At 37.8% G+C, this 13,009-nt stretch overlaps 1 protein-coding gene across 5 annotated transcripts in view; it reads right to left on the reverse strand.

Moving 5' to 3' along the window:
* The window catches only part of SRPK2 (SRSF protein kinase 2), a 161,368-nt gene that overhangs the window by 99,483 nt on the left and 48,876 nt on the right, over window positions 1–13,009 (reverse strand). The window contains exons 1-2 of one of the 5 annotated variants that reach the window (XM_076328384.1): window positions 8,236–8,284; window positions 7,646–7,876 (exon numbers count right to left, since the gene is read on the reverse strand). The exons of 3 other annotated variants lie outside the window; for them this stretch is intronic. In XM_076328384.1, the coding sequence (XP_076184499.1) occupies window positions 7,646–7,686 (41 nt within the window). In that variant the 5' untranslated portion in view covers window positions 7,687–7,876; window positions 8,236–8,284. Of the gene's footprint in view, window positions 1–7,645; window positions 7,877–8,235; window positions 8,300–13,009 lie in introns of those variants that run through there. One more of the 5 variants, XM_076328394.1, reaches the window with a different exon arrangement.

Below are 13,009 nucleotides of genomic sequence, written 5' to 3' on the forward strand. Positions count from 1 at the left end.
AAGCATATAAAGACTGTTTGTACTCTTATTTATATTATGTTAGAATGAAATGTTTTAATTGATAAAAATGTACTTCAGAATCACTATGGTTGATCATCTTTTTCATATCTCTTATGGAAGTCTTCGTCCAAAGCCGTATTACAGTCTTCTCGGAAGCATACGCTTCTCATAGCTAAGAAACCAAGCAGCAGTGGAAATTCCTGATTCTTGTCACATACGCAACAGGAGCTGTCAGAAAGGCTTTATGCTGTCATACTGGGGATGACAAAGAACCACACGTGTGGTGGTTTCCTCAGAGGTCTCCTATGGATAAGGTAATCCTTTTATAGAAGGATTCATAAAGAACAGAGATAATTCCAAACATCTTCCATTCTAGTTCATGACATGGAATAAACAGAGGTTGATACGTCTGTTTGGTATGTGGACATGGCAGGAACTGAATGCTTCTGTGGACAGTGCTCATAGCAGCTGAAGATGACAGACAACGAGAATCTGCAGGTCCTGATGCTGGATACAGAATAACAAAACAGCTGTCCACTGAAACCCACAGGAATTTCAGACCCCTTTTCCACCTCCACAAAAAAAAAAAATCACTGCTGGATATTCTGATACAGTGGTTACAAAAGAAAATAATAGTCTCTTTATAGTACTATTAATGACAAAAACAATTCTCCCAGTTTCTGCCAGAACTATTGCTAATATTTAAGCTTTGACAACACAAAACAAACACATATCTTAAGAAGAGTTTCTGCACTAACATGGCCACCTTTGCCCCCAAAAAAGATATACACTACTCTACCCTCATGCACTGTAGTACCGAGCAACAGAAGTGAGGACAAGTCCTTGCCTTCTTAGGAAGGCTGTGAACATCACAGCAGATTTGGGACATAGGAAGTTGCTTCATGAAAACAAAGCACTGAATTCTTAAAATGCTTCATGTTATTCCAATGACATTTTGCCAAATAAGAATTAGCTTTAAGAAATTCTTCTCCCTTCCATGGAATTACACTGCTCCAGGTTTTGGGGGGAAAAAAAAAAAAAAAAGTCTTCAAGATTAACCAGCACAACATTAAAATACATACATTTCACAAGCCTTCAAGAGAAGAAAACATGATCTTCTAGCAAATGAGGGTATCACCAATTTACAGTAATTTGTTGTTTTAGAAGACAAGATAAAGTTAGAATTAGGACACATCAGTACAGAGAGGTTATTTAAAGTGTCTTCTGAACATCCTATTAAACAGCCAGAATTTCATACAAACAGAACATCTGTGTGGAATGTGGTTCTGGTCTCAAACATTGTCCAGTCATGGAAGAGAAACAATCAACTAGCCTGACTGACCTGAAGCTATAATCAGACAAGGAAAGCTGTGTAGACAAATTTGGTAAAGAACTGGCACTCCTTCGTTTGTAGCCCATATAACACGCAGAGCTTGGAGCTGCACACATTTGTTTCATAATTGGAGCTTTAAAGAATAAAAACAGAGAAAAAAAGCAAAGCAAAAGAAAGGGAAACAGCAAGGCACTATCCATTTAGTCACAATCAGCAGCATGCGTTTGTTAGGCATCCTACATGAGATGACTTTCATATTGGTTTTTGAGGTAACAGTGGCTGTTTGGATTTTGTCAGAGAGTTTACCCAAGGCTAAGGGTGAGTCTTGAAGAAAATACAGAAGCACCTGGGGCAGATACTGGCTTAGGAGTGTAAAATTCCTAAAGACAGAACTAGTAAAAGACCTTCTGTTCACGACATCCTTTGGACAGAAAAGGTATTTTTCAATCAAACTGAAAGACTGATGGATATCCTCTGAACTGTATGGCAGTATTCACTGCAACTCACAAGCTGAGAGATGCCACAATTTCCTGGTAATATGCTTATAATACACAAACTATGCAACAAAATGGAATGCTTAAACTGGCATACATTTCCTTAACCTGTTGCTTAGCATCTCTTGGTAACTACATCAGTTGCGGATCAATGAAAATACACATATCACATCACAGTAAATTTACTGAATTATATGAACATCTAAATATTTTATTATTCATTTGTAAGTATATAATGTGAAGATGCAGAAAACCATAAATGAATTTATCCTGTAACACAGCACAGCAACAACAGAAATGCAGTCATCTGGCATAGGTACACATTGTTTTATGCAATCTATCAGGTAACATTCCCTTCCTATCTGTCTGGGGCCTGGAGTGGACATTTTAGTGAAGTCATGATTAAGACAGGGATTAGGCAAAAAGTTTCAAGTCATGAAATAGACTAAATTTGTAACAAAAAAGGCTTTGCTTAAAATGACCCCTTACTTTTTCGCTGACCTTTTACCCTGAAGTGGAATTGGAATAAGCATGTTTACCTTAGAAAGAGAAAGCGTATTGTTCAAATCATAGTTTTCAAATTTTTTACATACGTGTTTTTTAGCCATTAACTAACTGTGTTCTAATCATCACTGGATTGCTTGAATTAGTTTCCAGCGAACAGTTCTTATACATGAAAATCTCACACAACCCCCCCAGCACCTTCAATCTCTCCCTTTCCCAAAGTTCTCTCATTTTAGTTCCAACAGTAAGTGTCAAAACCCAGGATTTGTGTTTTCAGAAGGTATATTAGAAACCTCCCGGTAATAAATATCTCACAAATAACTGCATAATGAAAAGCTCTTAAAGATAAGAGGAAAAAAAATCCCAAAGAAAAATATCAAGTAGTGCACAGAAGATCATCTGAATAGTAGGAATAATAATGATACATTTCACTTGTGATTAAATATCAAAGCACATGATTTTCTTACATATAGCAGAAATTCCAGACAGACATAGAAATAAACAAAGTCTATCACTGAAAAATAAAATACACTTCAAATTCTAAATCTTTTCAAAGCCTACTGATGAACTGATACAGGTACTATCAGCTCTAATTTAAAAAAAAAAAAAAAAAAAAAAAAAAAAAAAGAGTGCAGTGTCCCCTAAAAATATCACCTCAAGTGAAAAAGCTGCTCCACAAGTGGCTGCTTCTACACACGCTATTTCAATTTTTTTTTTTCCTACACAAACACAACGGCAAGTTGCATTCTTTGTCTCTACATCCCTTTCATACTTCACTTAAAAGCCTTGCACGCTAAAACAATGAGCCTGTAAAACCTTTAATATGAAAAATACACAAAACATAGGGTTAGTTTTGGTCCAATTTTAGTAATCTAAAATTAAGTATCTAGTCTAAGATAGCTATACAGGCACACTGTCACCAAACAGAGTTCAGTGGTGGAATGAAGTGCCTCCCTGGACAAACAGCTCAGGGCCCACATTAAGATAGGATGATTTCCTCTCTACTTCTGAGATAAAATACAACAAATAGCAGTATTAGCTTACAATTTTGGAAAAAAAAAAAAAGGGGGGGGAATATACAGTTCATTGTTCTCATGTTATTTTAAACAAAACTGAAAAATTAAAGCTGTATGACTACTAAAAATAAATTTGAACCGCCCTGAAATGGAAGTCAGGCAATATTTCTTTTACACTTTAAAAAAAAAAATTAAAGAGGGAAGACAGCTAAAGAAAAGATAGTATTTTAAAAACGTGTTTAGAAGTTAGTGGAACTGATGAAATAGTTGCATTATTCTGGTAATTATTTTTTGTTTCTATGTTAGTTATATAAATAACAATAGAATTATTATCTTATAATGCCCTATTATCTAATAATTATTCCAAAACATTTATCAGACATGCAGCAATATCAGCTCATACTCAATGTTGTGAGCTGATGGTGGTTCTACTTTTAAACATGTGTTTTATTTCTGTACTTCATTCCAAGTGACACTTCTGCCTTAGAAGTAGTGCATCCACAATTAAATTAAATTTAAAAAAGAAAAACAAACACACAAAAAAATGGGAACAAAAAAAATCCCACATGTTCCTAAACCTGAAAGAACCCTTCAGCATCATAACCTGTTTCACAATGCCTCTTATATCAACTAACATTAGGTCTCTTCTTAGAAGAGGAACCAGACAGTACTCAGTCTCCATCTTTTTTCTTCCTCCTCATTATTTTAGATTTCTTCCTCCTTTACTTTATCCCTGACTGCATTCTTGGGATGACCTGATGAAGAAACCACGTAAAAGCATTGAGAAATACATTAATTTGCTCTGCAAAGATAAATTACAAAGAGAGAGGGGTATACATAGCCCAAGGCTAAAATAAAAAATAATAATAAAAAAAGAACAGTTCTCCTTAAACCTTGCCTGCAGCACCCCACCCCAAATACTTCTACATGAAAGTAGAATAACTTCCTATTGTGTTATTCAGTGTGAATAACACACTTTGCTGTCCTACTGTCATTTGAAAGTATCTTCCCTTTACTGCTATTTATAAACCCCCTCAAAATCATGAAAATTGAATTATACACACACCAGTTATCTACTTCAAGACTGCTCATGAGTGGCTGCTATTAATTTTTTTTTTTTAAAAACACTGAAGCAGAAATTCATTTTAAAGAAACATGCAGCTGTTACAGAAAGAGGGGAAAAGAGAAAGTCAAATACTTCAGACTTACCAGCCTTGCTAATAACCTTTACCAGCAAATGCCCTGTGGTCAAACTGCATTGCTAAGATGACATAAATTTAAAATCCAAAACCAGAGCTAAAAAAATACAGAGGTCTTTGTCCTAAAGTATGAAAAAGAAAAATACTATATACATTAGGTTTGCAGTCTAAAGAGTAGAAAGTGAACCAGGTGGAAGAACTCTTTTCTCAAAACAAAACAAACTTGCAAGGAGTTCCAGAAAGCCCTTAAAAAGGCAAAAAAGAAAATCTGTACAGCTGAAAGGGTTTGACTATACTGTACATGAGAAGACTGCATAACTCATACAACAGAAATTAAAGTATTTTTGCTTTCTTGGAGGGTTCTTGAAAGACCATCCTCCTCTGTCTGGCTGCTGCTACTTGCTTTCTAATGACATTTGCAAGGCTTGGACAAGTAACCTCACACAGCCTTCACTGAAACATGAAGAACATAGGGGTACGTGGTGGTTAAATTACTACTTATTAGATAAAGAAACCAGGTGTGTGTCACACTAAGCATGCTGGAGGAAAACATTTCCACAGTATACTTAAAGCTCAGACATCCAAACAAATCAATTCAGTGTAACAAGTTACAGCGGGTTACCTGATCCACTGTAACAGTCCATGTGCACACATGCATCTGTAGTTACCCGAGTTACCTTATCAACAAGGAACAAGGACTTTGTCACAGGCTGCTAACACATACACAGGCAGCATTAACTACTGAGAAATTTAGGACTTATAGATGCTGTCTGATTGTGTCTGCTTAATGAAATATGCTGTAACACACCAAAACACAGTTATCTTATGCCCCCATCTGCAGTTACAGTTTTTTCTAGGGGGTAGGTGAGGGGAGAGGAAGGATGAATCTCACTATGAAAAATGTCTCAGGTTTGTATTAACCTGCTTTTCAAGGCTGCAATGTCTTTAACATCTCAGAGGATCCTCAATGAAAGTGTTCATCTCTCTTTCTAAAAGCCTCTTAAAAACATAACAACCAACTATCCTAAGAGAATGCTGCAGGATTTCTAAAATGTTGAGCTTCCATAGCAGCCAAACTATCCATTATATTCCAGCTTCCTTCTCATCATTTTTTTCCTCTAGGAGAGGATAACATGTTGAACTCACCAAGTGAGCAGGAAAACCCACAAACACTGAACTCTTGTTAAAAACAAAGACCAACCAAAGAAAGAGGCAAGTGATGGGCTTCTCTCTCATTCCTTCTCTATTCCCATTTCATCAGCTTCTGTAAATGCACACAGCACCTCCTCTCCCCTCCCCTCCTGCTATGCAAGCACTGTCTAGCAGCCTCTGCTAGTGTGGAAAACAAGAAACAAGCCATGGACTCTTTCAGATCTTCCACCCAGCATTTCCACCCAGAGAACTCAAGCTTCCCAAGAAGTCCAACCACTAGGAGCAAGGGTAAAAATTGATGATGATAAAAAATATGCAAGTATGAATTCCCTTTGTGTTTGTCAAAAACATGCACCTGTTCATGTCTGTATGGTATGAACACATACTGCAATTTCGCTATACAGCAGACTGAGGACAGTTTTGCAGTTCAGACACTCAATACTATATTTTTTTTTTCCTTAAAAACATCTTATACAGTAATTTTGGAAAGGCCTTGAAAGGAACTGGCAGCTAATAGGATAGACAGCACTGTTTCGTAACAGCTTGCAAAAAAATTCAGTCTATTTTTAGACAGGTGAAAAGAACATGGTTATTTAAAAAAAAAATCTCAGATAATATATAAAGTTGTTTTCATTTACAACTGGCCATATAAATTGCGCAGCTGATGTGTCAAATCAGTCTCCAGGTGAACAGTACCACATATTTAAATCCACAAAAGAAATCTATGTGCATATACAACATTCACATTTTAATCTTTATTGCAAGATAACGCATCATGATGTTATAAAAGCTTGCTTTTTAATGAATGGCATTTAAATGGATCTCAGACAAATGCATCCTTTTCTAATTATGTGTTATAATCCTTTACAGGGACGTATTCATCTAGGACTACCATTAGTTCAACTATGAGCATGTTTTGCTCAAAACCAGACTGATCAGTTTTAGGGTGCTGCATAAAATTAATATCGATAAAATAAATATCTGTATTATATAATAAATTCCCCCACAGCAATGCCAACAAAAGCCGTTCCAAAAATCAAGTTAACACCTGTTTCCTTTACTATTTTCACCCCATCGCCCCTCTGTTATCACCACCATTTTATTAATCTTGTATTTAAAAATTTTAGGCATCAGGGTGGAATAGAGGTAAACAAATAAACATTAACTTTTTCTTTCATTATTCTTAATTTTGAATAAATAAATAAATAAAACATCTCTCAAAGCTACTCATATATCTCCATTTTGGAAAGGTGAATTAACAACCCGTTCCCCCCCACCATTTTCTGTATCCCTCATTGCTGATATTTTGTTATACTACAGCTGGTGAAAGGCAATGCAGTTTGCTTCTACGTATCTTACACAAATATACTTATAAATCAAATTAAACTGCTCATTTTGTTTTTTAAACCCATGCATGCCACACAGCACTCGTGCATTTTGAAAGATGTCTTTTAGCCTGTTTCCTTAAGATAGCTTTTAGTACATTATCATGTCTTTCTATGCTAAGCCATTCAATAAAATGGACTTTGGATAATAATTTCGGCTAAACATACAGTCTGAGTGCTTAAAATTAATAATTTTTTTTGCCAACGTCCAATATTAAAATGGCAAAATAGAACATTCGGGTGGCCTTTTGCATACAGCCAAAATAATTACTGTAAATAATGTGGAAAAAAAAAAGATATTATGTTGCTCTGGATTTAGGCAATTTCGAAAACAAAAATCTCTCTTAAAATTCAGTCACAAGCAAAACAGAAGTGAGCAGGGCTGGATCATTTAAAATCAACAAAATAATCACCAGGAGGTTATTTCACGTCAGAAAACTTAATGTGCATTTAGTACCTCGAAATATTTCTTTAAAACGAAACAGCTACTTGAAATTGTAATAATCTGATTGACAGATGAAATAATTGCTTTAAAAACACTTCTGAGTCATTTTGTCCTTACCTGCAGGCATGAACCATTACTGCATGCAGCGACTGCTCCATTTCCTAGCACAGACTTGAACAAGGATCACATCTATCTTACAGAATGTGACTAATTGGAGGATTTGCGATTCCTGAGCTACTTTGCAAAGGACACTCCCTTTCCACATAACAGGACATGAAACGCTTCACCAAGTTATATTTCCTATGCATCTAAATTGAAAGGAACCCTTTGCAACCGTGGAACTGTTTCCTGCAACACAACAAAAACGCGAGGTCTTTAAAAACGAATTTAGAAATCGAGATGCTGTTTGCATGACAGTGAAAAGAAGCAAGGTCTGCAACACCAGCACACACAAACCAGCAGCCTGCTGTAGTATGATTTGCATGCTGCAGCTCAGTAGGCTTCATTAAAAAAAAAAAAAAAATAATCAATCTCTGCAAAAACGCACAAAGCTTAACCAAGAAGAGAGGTTCAATGGATACGGTACAATAACCAGCATGCAATACGTAAACAATACCAGCAAACTTGACAAGGAAAAGAAAAAAACCCTGCGCCGCTGCTTGGCAATGCTACACCATGAATCGTTCATGCAAGAGATGCAGCTGTACCTTTCTGAAGAGGACGACTTCTCAGAGTTAACTGACATCAGCAGCTCAATCTTCTGCTTGATTTCTGGAAAAATCAGAAAATATTCACAACCGAGACTGCCTGCCCTCGCTTTCCGAAGTCTTATTAACCAAACGATTTTATTTCGCTAAGCCCTTTTGTTCGGAAGGAGGCCGCAGGAGCCACGGTGCTTGTGCGAGGGCCGGCCCAGCCGCGCTGTGAGGGGACGAGGCGGGAGGCGGCGGGCCGGGGCGGCCCGCGCACATGACTGGGCACGCCGGCGGGCGGAACCATTCCGCGGGCGGGGGGTGGGGGGCGCCTCTCCTCGGCCGAAGCCGACACGGTTACCGGGCGAGCCTTACGGCGACCGCTGCCAGCGGGTGCGCGGAGGTGAGTTTCTGAGGGAAAAAACCCGAAGCAAAGGATTTATGGCACGGATTATCTTCCCGGTTAGTTATCTAAGCCGTACTGGACACCCTCGGAAACCTTCAGATCAAAAGCCCTGAAAAATATGGCTCTTTGAATCATTTTTGTCACAAAGAATGAAGTATTAAATCACTACTTTCATACATGGGTTAGAAATCAGGCATAGAAAATGCTACGCATACCTGGATTTTGGTTTTTAGTGCCCTACCTCTAATTTCCCCCAAATATACTTTGAAAAGCAATATTTAGTTTTCCTTCTTTTTTTTTTTTTTTTAATATGTATTAATTACCAATCTAGCACTTGTAACAACTAAGCAGAAACATCCACCAGCATAACCTGGGCTGATACCTCGTTAGTGTCATAAAAGAAACCACCTGGCAGGGCACTCCAGGACAGACACCCGGACAAATGGTTATTGAGGGTGAGAGGCACCCTTGTGCCGCCTGCCACTTGTCTCACAAGATCCTGTCAAAGCAGAACAGAGACTGCCAGAAAACTAATTCACCAGGAGCTCTGGAGTCAAGAGGTTTGTGACCCAAAAACCCCAAAGAATAATGTCACGGATGTGAGCATCATTTTAAGAACCTATTCTCACTGGAGACCGTAGTGCCACCTATGGAAATACTGGTAAGACCCGTGGCAACATTAAGACTACGTCTACTTGTTTACAACTGAAGTAAACTTCAACTACTTGGGATTAACCATTCTACAACAGGAGAGCTTCAACCTGACTTTTTTTTCTTTCTTTACACGTATTTCAGATACAAAGCCTCAGAAATATCTGAAAACAGACAAAAGAAGAGAAACTTATTTTTTTTACCTAAGGTAAAAAATTGTTATTACTACTTGAATGAGTTTATTAACCTTGTGCTCTGGTGGAAGGGTTGCAAGTTAGCAGCAATCATGACCTGGTTAAGCATACGCCACTTATACTTCCCAAAACATACAGATCAGAGAAGCCTGCAAGAAGAATCTCAGTTCTCTAATCCAAAGCAGATGCTTCTCAGAGCTTTCAAGACATGTCTTTGAAGTGTCCATATGTCCACAATTGGCTCCACTAACGTGACTGCAAGGACCATGCAAAACTTCCTTTGCCCATCCCAGGTAGCAGGTGCTCCTCCGGTCACAGCCACCAGGAGACTTCTCTGCCCACCCAGACTCACGTCCCAACACAGGCAGAAGTTCAGCTGCTGCAAGAATGTCCAGGCTGGCGGCTGGGAAACCTCCCAGGTTCTGAACAGCTCCAGAGCTGCAGCGTGCTGGAAAATAAGCTTGCTGATCTAGCCTCTTGGACCTCATTACCAAAAGTCCATAGCAGTTCTTGTTTAGGCCATGTGCATCTTTCCCTCTGTGCCTCAGTTCTCCAGCTATCAAGAGGGGATGACAACATCAACTAAACTCCCTGGGATAGTGGGGTTTTTTCAGTTAAAAAACAACCCAACAAGCTATGACAAAACACCAGTGAGCACCCCCAAACACCAAATTATCTAATTTTGTACTCAGTGCAGTCTCAAAAATGGCTATTAAGCAAGACTTAGAAAAATGGCTACTAAGTACGACTCAGAACTGCACAGGGGCTAGGAACTGATAACACTGAATATCCACCCGATCACTAAAAGACCCACTCATGTTACAGTAAAAAAAATTCTGACATGTCATTAAGAACTATGCTGTACTGCACAAAGGCTCCACAAACAGCTTTAATACCTCTTCATTTTCAACTATACAATCACACTGTTGTTTTAAAACAGATTTTTAATGCAACATATGACATTGGTGTTGATCATACAAATTATGCAACACACTGGATATATTGTTACTTATTTTAAAGATTGTTTTAAACAAGTGGAAGACAGCTAACCCTGTAATACTAGGGTTATCATAACACAATATTTTCCAACACATTCATATTTAAACTGTACAAAGGCAGTGCAAAAGATCAAACAGACCAAAGAACAGTGGCATGGTGTGATCAAAAACATCTACTGCAGGACTTAACCAGGTATTCAGAACACTGCAAAAATATTTCTCTGAAAGAGACTGCCTTTAAAGAATTTAAGAAAATTCAGAAAAAAGTTACTTTGACAAGTCTCTGAATATAGACTACTACATATTACACAGGTTAAAAGAAAATATATGTACTTTTTTCTTAAAGACCAGCACACCTGCAATTCCTTATAGATTCTCTCTTCATACTCTGACCCAGTATGGTTCAACAAGAACAGGATGCTTCATTACACACTGTGATAACACATTTGTGTTGTCAGTACTAAAAGCTAAAAGCTATACCACAGAAATTTTATGTGATCAAGGAGACTGAAGGTTTGGACAGCTTTGTGGAGAAAGCTTATCCCTTTAGTACTCTAGTCTCCCCCCCCCCCCTTCTGTGTGAAGGAATGTTAGAAGGCAGTGCTCTCAGTTGCTTACCCTCACTTTTGGACAGAGAGAGAATTGACAATTTGGAGGTGCAAACTAAAGTTCATTTCCCCTACCACAGATCCTTGACACTGACTGACTAAATGTTCCACAATCTTGCTATCCAACAATTTTTTTTTAATTCCTTCTGAAGATGTTTAACCCTGTTAAAATTTAAAATGGATGATATAAACAGATATTAACAAGGCAGGATTTTACGGCAAAACAAAATCCACTTAAAAGATAGAAGTTACTTCACTGCAAACTTGAAGCCCCTGGATGCTTTAAGAGATGCACAAAGACATTTCTCTCTGATGGTATTCCAGCACATAATTTAGTTTTGCTTTTATTCAGTGGCAACAAGGATTTATTTAATACAGTGATAAAAAGAATTTAAATAAAATGAGACTTCACAGAAAAAAAAAATTCTAGCAGCATTAATGAGTGTTCCATTCCACAAGGTGATAAAACTTCCATTGCGAGGTTTTGGAGTTTTTCTTTCTTTCCCCTCTCTGCTCCTCTCTTGTCAATTTGAAACATTTTCTTATTTGGGATTTACCTATCTTTCATCTCTGCTACTTGAGATTTTTGCAACTGGACCCATTTCTTTCACTTTTAAAAGCAAATCTGTACCTTTACACATCCATACTGCACTCCCAAGGTCAGGCTAATACCACCATTATCACTCCTGATACAAAACTGACCACGGAAATAATATCACCAAAATAAGACAGATGAGTTTTACACTAAGTGCTTTTTAGGCCATAAGAGAAAAATGGCTGCAGAAACAGCAATGTTATCACTTGTTTATTTTGATTATTTATAAATTACATATCCAGAAATCTGGGCTCATTCACAGAATTTATTAGAACATACAAATTGCATCCCAAGTCCAAATAAAAAAAGAAAAAACCCTCCAAATGGTGGTTACCCTACCACCCACTCAACCAGCCTTCACAGCCCAGAAGAATGCAAATTACAGTAATATTTGTTAAGTGCCAAGCAAAAAAAAAAAAAAAAGGAAAATGAAAAAGAAAAGTTTTACAACCGAGCAGCTCTTCCTGAAGGCCTCTTGGTTCAAGCCCCTCCAACCTGACACAAGAGAACTAACACTTCAACTTTTGGTTGACCTCAAGTGCTGTGGCACAGAGGTAAAGGCTGGGCTATTCAGGACCAACACCTGTTATGGATTCAAAGAACACCACCTTTAATGGCTTTTATGAGTTAATTAGATAACTGTATTGATCAGTGCACAGACATACAGTGAACCTCTGCTTAGCGAGCAAGCACTTATGTTCTCACTGAAGTTTTTTGGACTGTCCTAATTTCAGAGACAATAAAAAGATGGCACTGTAAGTAGAACCACATCCAGAGGAACAGATCATAACGCTCTGGCTGAAAAAAAGATGAAAATGAATGAAAGTTAGTGCCTGCAAATCTCAAAGCAGCAGCTAATACAATAAATTTCCCACGCTACAAAATACCAATAAATTCAGGTAGCGGCGGCAGTATCACTGTACCAACTCCTCAGTCATTCCATGCCCTTTATCAGCCCACTTTGAGTAATTTTACGTTGTGTACAGATCAAGTGGCAGACAATTGGCTCTCATCCAAGACCTGAGCAAAGCAGATACACTAAGTCTCTAAAGCCATACTATTCAAGCTGCGATTGAATGAAAACAAAAAACAAGTTCAGAAAGGCTCTGCACTGCCCAAAATGGCTTCATAATCATCATGATTTTTTTTTTTTTTTAAACCAAAGCAAAGCAGAGACTAAACATTTAGAGGAATCTGTGCTCACACTTTTCTTTTCAGCCCAGTTGTTTACCTCCTCTGAGATATTCAGGTGTAGGTTGTGGGTTGGATCAAAGAAAAAGGCATCAGATAAAGTTAAAGCAGGAAGGGACCTCCTTTTAGAGAGAGATCATTTGCTC

This window comes from Aptenodytes patagonicus, chromosome 1, assembly GCF_965638725.1.
Source record: "Aptenodytes patagonicus chromosome 1, bAptPat1.pri.cur, whole genome shotgun sequence".
Taxonomy (NCBI): Eukaryota; Metazoa; Chordata; class Aves; order Sphenisciformes; family Spheniscidae; genus Aptenodytes; species Aptenodytes patagonicus.